The 9,992-nt window shown below is 40.5% G+C and overlaps 2 protein-coding genes across 2 annotated transcripts in view; both read left to right on the forward strand.

The window, feature by feature from the left end:
- The window catches only part of LOC105452250 (lysine-specific histone demethylase 1A), a 105,581-nt gene extending 103,583 nt beyond the window's left edge, over window positions 1-1,998 (forward strand). The window contains exons 12-14 of the mRNA XM_011693203.1: window positions 541-753; window positions 959-1,157; window positions 1,710-1,998. Of these exons, the coding sequence (XP_011691505.1) occupies window positions 541-753; window positions 959-1,157; window positions 1,710-1,894 (597 nt within the window). The 3' untranslated portion in view covers window positions 1,895-1,998. The remainder of the gene's footprint in view (window positions 1-540; window positions 754-958; window positions 1,158-1,709) is intronic.
- Window positions 1,999-5,616: 3,618 nt separating this feature from the next.
- Window positions 5,617-7,477, forward strand: LOC105452280 (trichohyalin). Its single transcript, XM_011693251.1, has 2 exons — window positions 5,617-6,944; window positions 7,019-7,477. The coding sequence occupies exons 1-2, from the start codon at window positions 5,737-5,739 to the stop codon at window positions 7,110-7,112; spliced, it is 1,302 nt and encodes a 433-aa protein (XP_011691553.1). The 5' UTR covers window positions 5,617-5,736; the 3' UTR covers window positions 7,113-7,477.
- The last annotated feature ends 2,515 nt before the right edge of the window (window positions 7,478-9,992 follow it).

Raw genomic sequence — 9,992 nt, forward strand, 5'->3', positions numbered from 1 at the left:
ATATATATATATATATATATATAGAAACTTGTGGTAAAATTTAAATTCAATGAACAAAATTTTATTTAGTATGTAAAATTATGACAAATAATTAAATTAACCATTTAAAAAATATCATAACTGATTACTTGATAATTACAATATTATTTAACAGAAATATTAAAGCATTAGAGTTCACAATAATTATAATCTTAATTATATAATTTTGAATCAAGTAGTTTTATTCCCTAATATTCAAAATTATGAAGGAATAATTGTTATATTTAATTATTATATATATATATATATATATATGTATAATATTATGTAATTATTAGATATATTATATATTTAATTATTATATTATTATAATAACATGAAAGAGTCTAGGCACAATATTAGACAATTTTTTCGACTAGCATTCTTCAAGCGAATGCAATTTATTCGCAAATTTTTTCAGCCGGAATTTTCTATCCGCAACGTTTTAACACAAAAAATGTTTTCCCCCCGTTCGTATTTCGATATAATTCCAATCCCGTAATTTTCCCTTTAATCTCTCAGGTAGTGCTATGCTTCGAGCGCATTTTCTGGGATCCAACGGCCAATTTGTTCGGCCACGTGGGAAGTACCACCGCGTCGCGCGGCGAGCTCTTCCTGTTCTGGAACTTATACAAGGCGCCGGTCCTATTGGCCCTCGTCGCCGGTGAAGCGGCCTGCGTAATGGAAAATGTCAGTGACGATGTTATCGTCGGGCGTTGCATCGCCGTCCTGAAAGTAAGTGGATGAAATTTCTAGTCGGAGCGCGCAAGGGGGGGGGGTGAGGGACGTGCCGGATAGCGGTCTTACTTAGCTTAAGCATAGCAACGCGTTTTATCATAATACTTAATAATTATTATCTTACACGCCTTGTACTCCTCTCCGTATTTCACGGGAGAAAAAAAGATGGAAAGGGTTGAAGGAAGACTTTTTTGCTCTTTAGGGCATTTTTGGAAACCAAGTAGTACCGCAACCGCGCGAAAGCGTCGTGACGAGGTGGCGGGCGGATCCCTGGGCACGAGGATCCTACAGTTACGTCGCGGTCGGCAGTTCCGGCAGCGATTACGATCTCCTGGCAGCACCCGTGTCACCTCCGCACCTGCTCAATCAGCCCCCGCCGCAGCCGAGAGTCTTCTTCGCAGGTAAATATTAAATCGATACTCTGTTCTACGACGTTGCATATCGTCGCGACATGAGAAATTTTTAACGGCTTTTTAAGTTCTTCTCTCTGACGGAGAATTATATTTGCGTTTGCCATCGCGCCGCGTGTTTGCGTCCCCCGTAAATGTATACGTAAACGTCGCTCGCGTTTGCAGAACATAGCGATTGATGCGCGATGCAATTTGCCTTCCCTACGATACTCCGTTCCCGACTTGTGTGCGCAGTAATTCCGCGTGTTAACGCTGTTTAAAGATCCTACTATTCGCGAAATGTTGGTCATGTAAACAGAGGATGAATTAGCGCTCGAGGGAATTTAACGAAATGTATAATAAATACGCGAAAAGATTGATTGATAAACAAACGTGAGATTTTAATGTCGATACGAGATATCTAATAATAAATTCTAATAATATCTAATAATAATATCTAAATAATATCTAATAATAAATTCGCGTCTTTAGATAAATGTCGCGTCGTAATAAACTTTTTTCGACGAGAGTGCACGTTGACCTATTTACACGACGGCTTTTCAGGAGAGCACACTATACGGAATTATCCAGCCACCGTACATGGCGCATTCCTCAGCGGTCTTCGTGAGGGTGGACGTATAGCCGACCAACTCTGTGGAAGTCCTTACGCGCCACCAACAATGACAGCTTCCGTTCCGCCATCGACGGGGATCACGCCAGCAAATACTGGCAGCAGTTCGACGCCTTAGTATTTTCGCATCGACTACTTCGCTTTTGTCTTTCTATAACCGAAGAAACTCCGAGATGGCCGTTCACGAAAAAAACTCTTTCTTGAGGCTCTTCCGAAAAAAAAGATACAAAGAGATTCTCCGTGATAATTCCAAGTCATGCGACAACTTGACAAACGTATTCGTTAGATCGCTATTATTTTCGCAATTGAAACGTGATTAGTTTCAGTGAATAATTTAACTCATTACGACTAAGTTCGATTCAAAGAAAGAACTGAGAGAATATTAAATGATTTTGAAACGCTCAATTTTCCACAGTACACACTACATTCGTCAAATATATATATTCATATACGTAAATATACAACTCAAATGTTTTATTTGTCATCATCATCATTCATACACACACATCACAAACACACACACACACACACACACACACACACACACACACACATATATAGGAAATATAACATGAGAAAAGAATAAAATATATATACATATATTAAACAAATATGTATATATAAATATATGTATATATATTTTATTTTTATTATATTACTTATATATTTATATGTGAATATGAATGATTGCTCTTTTCACATTTTCTTATATAGCAAATGAAACTCCATTTATTCAGGATCCCAATTTTTATATAATTATACTTCCGTTATTTACTTTATTCGACAACTTATGACGAATTACACGATTTATTGTATGTTTCTTGCAATTTTGTACTCTTCGATAAGTGAGAAGTATTATTATTTATATATAAACATACCAATAGTGTTGATGAAGTAAATAAATATAAAATAAAAACAGCGATGCTCTTGAAATTGTGTATAAATTGTTTATGAGCCGTATCGCAAAATGCCATAAAGATAAATTATTTTGTGGCACAGTATTACTTCGATAGTAGAACAAAATAAAATAAAAATCTAATTATATTCGCATCAATATTTGATGTAATAAAAAAACGGATTCGCATGTTTACGATTTTTTATGCAATATTATTTTATAACGTCATATAATGTATGATAATTTTGAAAATTTAAGTTTATAAAAATTGATAGTCGATATATGGTAGTGTATTGAAATTTCACCGGGCGTTCGTTGTATTTAATTACATACATCTGATCATTTTTATCTTTCCATATAACAAGTGACTTTTAGTTTATATTTGATGTGATTATTATAAAGTAAGATATCACAGTTATATAAAATGATAGATTTCATTTCGGAATTGTGTGTATTATACAGAATGTAATGTATTCCTGCGCAAAATAAAGTGCATACGTATTTTCATTTTATTGTCATAACTTTTATTTGAAAAGCTTTTTTTACAAAAATAATTAGACATAATATTATTAATATAATATTATTATATTAATATAGATATTAATAGATATGTAAAGGACTGTGTTACAAATCTAATAAGATTTGGCACATGTATGTAACAGAGGAATTATGTATAATTTAAAGAAGTGTTGTGCACATACATATACATATATATCTAATGGGAGTTACTTTTTTGTCTTAATATTTTAAATTTGTATGGAATTTTTATTAAATAAATTTGCACTACGACGCGCAATCGATGTATATTAATTAACGCGCTATTAGAACACAAGACAAGTGTTTATTCATGTATTCCCAATCTGACGCAATGATAAAACTCACTTATCCCGATTCGTGCTACGTACGAGAGCACGAAGAAGAAATTTTCGGGTAATAGCGGCGTATATCAATAATAAAGAGCAAATTCCTGTGCTTTCACATTTGCAATCTTGATTTAATCAGTCATACCTAATAACCGTGCATGCTATTTATGTAGCAACCATATAATCTCACCGATCATATTAGATTTCCTATCTAATTTGGGAATATTGAATATTCGATCATTCCGGTACGGATATTACATTGCATGCATCGCCGCGGGCGCATTATTTCGAGCTGTACAGATTTCCACCGATGCAAACAACTTTGAAATGCGTCCACCAAAATTCTAAACCTATTGCGATAATCTACAATATCTACGCAAAGCTGTGGTCCAGATGTTTTAATTCACAATATATTGAAGATAAGTATACACATATGCGCGTAATTAATCGTCATTTTTTAACGACAACGAAAACACTTAAACGACTACAATGAATTTTTCAATGGAAAATTCCTAATAACCATTTAGGAATTACTCCATTTTTTTCGTATTTTCTATTCTCCCTTTCATTCCAAAAATGTTAGTTCAATAAATGCGTATCGCCATAGCAACCATAACTGCTAACAAGCTGGCGAAACTCGCATTCTCGGATCTCTCGCACGTGTGACATTGTCTGTGAAGGATTGTCAACTTTGACATTTTTTTCTGTTTCGTCATCATTTTTTTATAGTTAACCCCAAAGATGAGTTTGTTACCTTTACCTAAAGTGCAATGCAGTTTACCCAAAGCGAGGAAGTATCCCATTGACGTTCCCGGCACGGCAAATATATCTTACGGGCACAAGTTACGCGAACGCAAAAGTTGCCGCATTGCAAAGCACCATGGATCGGGTAGATCTATCTTCGAGGGCGCAGAGGAGGAGGAGGAGAAGAGGGAATACGACCAGTTACTTAAAACTCTGGACTTCGAGAAAGAAACCGATCGGAAAATCAGGAACAAGAATCTTCGCCAACGAGTCCAACAAGGTATTAACGTGAACGTTAATGTGGCTTTTTTTTCTTTATTACGTTTGCACCTCTTAAGAAAACTTAAGCGCAAGTGAAAGATAGATGAAGAAGATGAAATGCTTCTTTAAAAAATTTGCAGACATTCTTGTCGCTGTAGTATTGCATAAATGTTATATATATAATTTGCACTTGTCAATTCTTTATATAATGGAATAATAGTGACATTACATCGAGAAAAAAAATTGGTTGAAAAACACAAAATTTGTTTCATTTTACCAAAATATTTAGTCTATACGATACTTCGACTAAACGTTACTATGATGACACAAAATAATTTGTTACTGTTATAAACAAAATACTATTTTTTAACTAAACTATTTTGTTTCAACAAAAATTTATCGTATTCAACTCAACCGTTCTATTAAAAAAATACATACTATTTATTATCCCCATCAGCATCGTTTAGTCAGTTCGATACTTGGAATTTAAACAAATATATTACTTGGCTAACTAAATAGTATGCAAACATAAATAAATACTACTAGTATTTCGAACAAAATAATTTAATTGAGTTGGTTTAGTTAACTCTTAATTAAAAATTTTTGATAGTTGAAATGAATGAACTATACCTTTCTTTGTGCAACTAAAAAATTGTTGAATTAACTATTGGATTAAACAGCTATACAAATTTAGTTCGTACAATCAATATTTTTTCTCGTGTAGTAGAAAGAAAGAGAGAGAGAGAGAGAGATTTAATTTTACAAAATTAAGATGTATATATCTACTATTATCGAATTCATCAATGTTAGATTTTTAAAGATTTTTAAAGAATTAATAAAAATTAATTTAATTAGCTTCCTCTCTCTCTCTCTCTCTCTCTCTCTCTCCCTCTTTCTATTTTCAGAAATCTCTATTCATTTTTCACTTAATTTCAATTATCGCACATAAATCTATCATATGTCCGTTTGGATACGGCATTTAGCCGTCATTTTCCCTTGCGTAATGAGAGCCGTTGAACGGGGATAATTACCAGCCGTTAACACGGCAACGACTAATCTCCAGACATGTCGGCGTACGAGGAGAATCTACAGGCGCGTAGGGAGAGACTACGCGATCTCGTATCGAGCGAGGAGGCGAATCTAACGAGGGAGATCGTGGAGGTAGCGCGGCGGGACGAGTGCGCCCGGTTCGAAGAGATGCTCGCGAGAACAGAGGAGTTGAGAAAACGCCACGACAAGGAACACGAAGCGACGGTAGCTGCCAAACAGATGCAACGGTATCTAGCCTCGTGTCCGGATATTAAGCAAGAATTGTCGAGAAGATCCGCGATTGACGCGAAGCGAAGTAACGCGGCGCAGATGGCGGACAACCAAGCGAGGGGATTAGCGGAGAAGGAACTGGACGCTGTCTGGCACGAGATAATGCTGAGGGAGGCCGTGGCGAAGAGGCACAAAGAGACAGAGGAGTCGGAGAGACGAGCCTTAGCCCAGCAAGAAACGGTGTCCACTTTAGCCAGGCAAGTGGCGGACAAGTTGGCGCTGGAAGACGAGAAGAAGCGAGTCGAGAGAGACGAGCAGGAGCATCTGGAGCGGCTGTGCGAGGATACGCGTCGAGCGGAGTTGAGGAATCTCGAGATGAAAAGGCAAAAGCGGGAAAAGTTGAAGAAGGAACTCGAGGAGCAGATCCTAACGACGAGCAAGTTCCTCGCCGAACGTGCCCGCGAGGAAGCCATGGTGGATCGCGCATTCATAGCGCTGGCCGAGGAGGAACAGGCTATGGAGAAGACTCGTGCGAAACAGGACACCGCGGCCATTCGCGTGGAATTAAACTCCTATCTGAAGTATCTGAAAGACTTGAAGCAGGAGGAGGTCAAACGGAACCTCGAGATGGAAGCCATAATTCGGCAGTCGCACGAGGCCACTGAGGCAAGACGCGAGCTCGCGCTGAAGAAATTCAAGGAAACTCGCCGGCGCGCCGCGCAGGAAGTCCTTCGCGGCCGGGAGGAACAGCTGATGACGCGGCAGGAGGCGGAGGAGCGGGCACGACGGATGAAGATGGAGGAGCGGGAGGCGCTCGAGAGACAGATCGAGATGGACGCCGACTTGACTGCGACGGAGCAGAAGGAGAGCAGACAAAAGGCGCTTCGTTACGGGCTGGAGCTCAAGGAGCAGCAGAGGTGCGCCGAAGAGACGAGACGCCACGAATTGGAGGAGGAACAGCGGCAACACCAGTCCGAGATGAAGAGGCAGGCGGAGGAATATCAGAGGCTCGCGGACGAGCTGTTGAACGCTTCCGAGAGCATTACGCCGCATCCGTTTAAAGCCCTACTAAAGGAGTGCTCTGAAGGAGTCCCCCTCCTGAAGGAGAAGGAAGGACGTTTCTGTCCTCCAACTTTAACTTCCGCGTAAGTGACATGTTAGGAGATGCTGATAAGTTACCAGGTGTACCTGTCCTTACCCTTGTAAATTACTTTTCCAGCTTGTCAGTACGCGGGAATCATGTAAAGAGCCAGGTAGACCACTGTATAATCAATCAGCGTGCTACCGCTAAATTTGTGACGATAGAAACCTGAGAAACGTTGATAGAAATTTAGGACATCGAGATCTTGACTTTAAGAAAAATATAAAAATTACGAACGTGTAAATGGTTATATAATTTATGTTCATATTATTAAAATATTAAAGTGATGTAACTTCTAAAATTATGGATAATATGGCATGATATTTTCATTCCTTTTTCACTGCAGTTTCTTTTTACAGCCGTATAAAGTAATTATATCTTTTTAATGAGAACACGTACATTAATTAGTTTCTTCTTTATGTAATTAAATGGTGTATATTTCATAGCATGGTGTAAATTTAAGCATTCACAAGTAAAACTTAATTGATTGGTAATCGTTAATTAATCGTTCATTCGCCAGTGCATTTATCTAGACTTATTAATATTCCGTGGTATGTTTAATAATTTAATCCTTTCGATATAAAATATATAAATATAAATATAACAATTTATACATCACTTTTGTTTTATTATGTACAAATTTATGTTTAATAGCGACATTTTGCAGCTGTATCGTAATAAAAAGCCATTAGTAAAGAATCGATATTATTCGGCCATGTCTCTATTTATTTCTAATAAGACTAAATTGTAGGATATTGCACATTCGCAATAAATACAATTCCGTGATATAAATATCACTTTTAATGCCTCTATCGTTAATTTGATAAAATATATCTTTATGACATTGTATTGAACAAAATTGCAAGTAATCTAATACGTTATTTCTGTATATCTATTTCAAAGTAAAATATTGACTAAAATTAATAAGAAAAAAATATTTGCGTATATTAAATGTCTTGTATCCGGCGCAAAATTGAAAACAAAATATCGAGATGTGTATAATTCTCCTCTTTCTCCTTTCGAACGCGATTGTGCCGATCGAAAAAATGCTTCTCACGTGTAATTCGACCTGCAGTTGGCGCTCGTACCAAAGGCTCCGGCTCTTCTCTCAATGTTCTCCGCTTCTACCATCCGTCGGATGCTGCAGGATCCGACGTGGGCTGCTGAAGCGGTACATGTTTATCGACGGAAACGTGGCGGCTTAACGCACAGGATCAGGCAGCAACGATTATCAGAATCTCGTTGTCCGCCTCGAAGGAGATTCGACGCGAAGGGAATTCACGAGCACACGGTGTGAACCTGACGATTTCGTATAAGGCGCGTCTTTATACGACGGGAAAAATTACAATGAATGTTTAAATACGATTATGTATTCCCGCGTATTAACGGGGTACTTCGCGCGACGCTGGCACTCCCTCGATCTCCCCCCTCCCCCCCCCGAATGAAACGTACATACATTACATTAAAATGCGCGCCGCGCGTTGAATCGAGATTTACGCCGTAATTGTGTTCGCGCGCGTATGATAGCGCTTAAATAAATCTTCGTTAAATGCAGACAACCGAGATCACGTTTCGTCAGTTTGCGATGCTTTGGATGGTTAAGAAAAATTCGCTGCCAAGTATCTCTGACGGAATAACTGATTTTACGCGGGCGCATTTGACCGTTCACGCGTTCGATGACGCACGTAAACGTGAATTTTGCAAAATTGGACAAAACGATGTAATGAAAATTTAAAAAAAATGAGAAATTTACAATTCCGAAGCTCCTTCCGTTCGAGCTTGTTTAAAGTGAGAATCGCGCCTCGCCATAATAGAGCGAACCGATATCCGCCCCTCACTTTTTTTTCAACACGATTTCACCCACCAGTCGAACTTTTTCTCGCATCGTCAAGCATGCCACTTGACGGTGCTGCTCGTTGCGTGTTTCCCAGTGACGTGGGTGCGTGCGTGTATGAATACGCACGTCAGCTTAATGCTGTAGGCGGCCTGTTCCTGTGATTGATCGAACGCTGCTGGCTAGACAGCGCAGTTTGTCTCGGGATTCACCCCACAGGTTGGAGGGTTGGCTTGGTTTGGCGCGCCTACTGATTGACTCGGGCTTTGAGATTCCGCGTAAGAGGTCACCGAAGTTCTGATCGAAGTCGAGTCGGGTCGGGTCGGGCCGGAGACGACGAGTGCTCGCCGTTGTACGGATTTTTTTGCCTCTCCGACGAGTTATTTCACTCGGTTGGTCCGAAGACACGGGTGCACCTGCGCGCGTATACGGCGATTATCGGTGGACAAGGCTAGTCGGAAGACAGAGGAAAAGTGAAGAGGCGAGAGGTGGATGGAGAAGAGGAGGAGGTGGACGAGGAGCAGAAGGAGGGCAAAGAGGGTCGGGGTTGGCGAAGAAGCGAAGAGCCAGAAGACAGAAGGAAAGACAGAAGGCCAACGAGAGCGCATGAGAAAGGAGGAGGACGGAAGGGAGAAAGAGAGAGTGGAAACGGAGAGGGTTGCGCTGCTGCAAGAGAGCGAATGGACTCTGCCTCCAGGGATGTTCTTTTGACAGTCATGTCGCTGTCGTCTCCTAAGGTCCCCCGGCGGCATTGCATTAATCTTCTTCTTCCGACCCCGCCTTATTGAAAATTCTACAGAGCGCTTCACAGTTTTTGCCGCGGACGTCTTTTATACTCCACTACCGCCGCCCCCCCTCCCCTCCCCCCACCCACACACCCTCCCGCCGCCGCTCGCGCTCTCGCTTCAGCCAAGAGCATCCCCCTCGATGAGGGCGAGCCGCCCTGTGCTGCGCTTCGTCGTGCGTCTCGTCACCCGGACGAGAAGAGCGTCCTTACCCGCCTCCCCATACGGCGCTACGTTACGCCGCCGCCGGTGGTATCCGTCGTCGGCGCGGACGCGTCCAAGCTTCAGGGCACAATGATCGATAACGTTATCAATCACCGCATCGGTAAGTCTCCTCCAACCCCTACCTCCGGCGGCGGCGGTCGCGTTCGACGCCCACACGCGTATTCCGCACACCTCGCTGACCGCGAATGCCTGCCGCTGGAAATGCGCG

Source organism: Wasmannia auropunctata, unplaced genomic scaffold, assembly GCF_000956235.1.
Source record: "Wasmannia auropunctata unplaced genomic scaffold, wasmannia.A_1.0 LD336035.1, whole genome shotgun sequence".
NCBI lineage: Eukaryota > Metazoa > Arthropoda > Insecta > Hymenoptera > Formicidae > Wasmannia > Wasmannia auropunctata.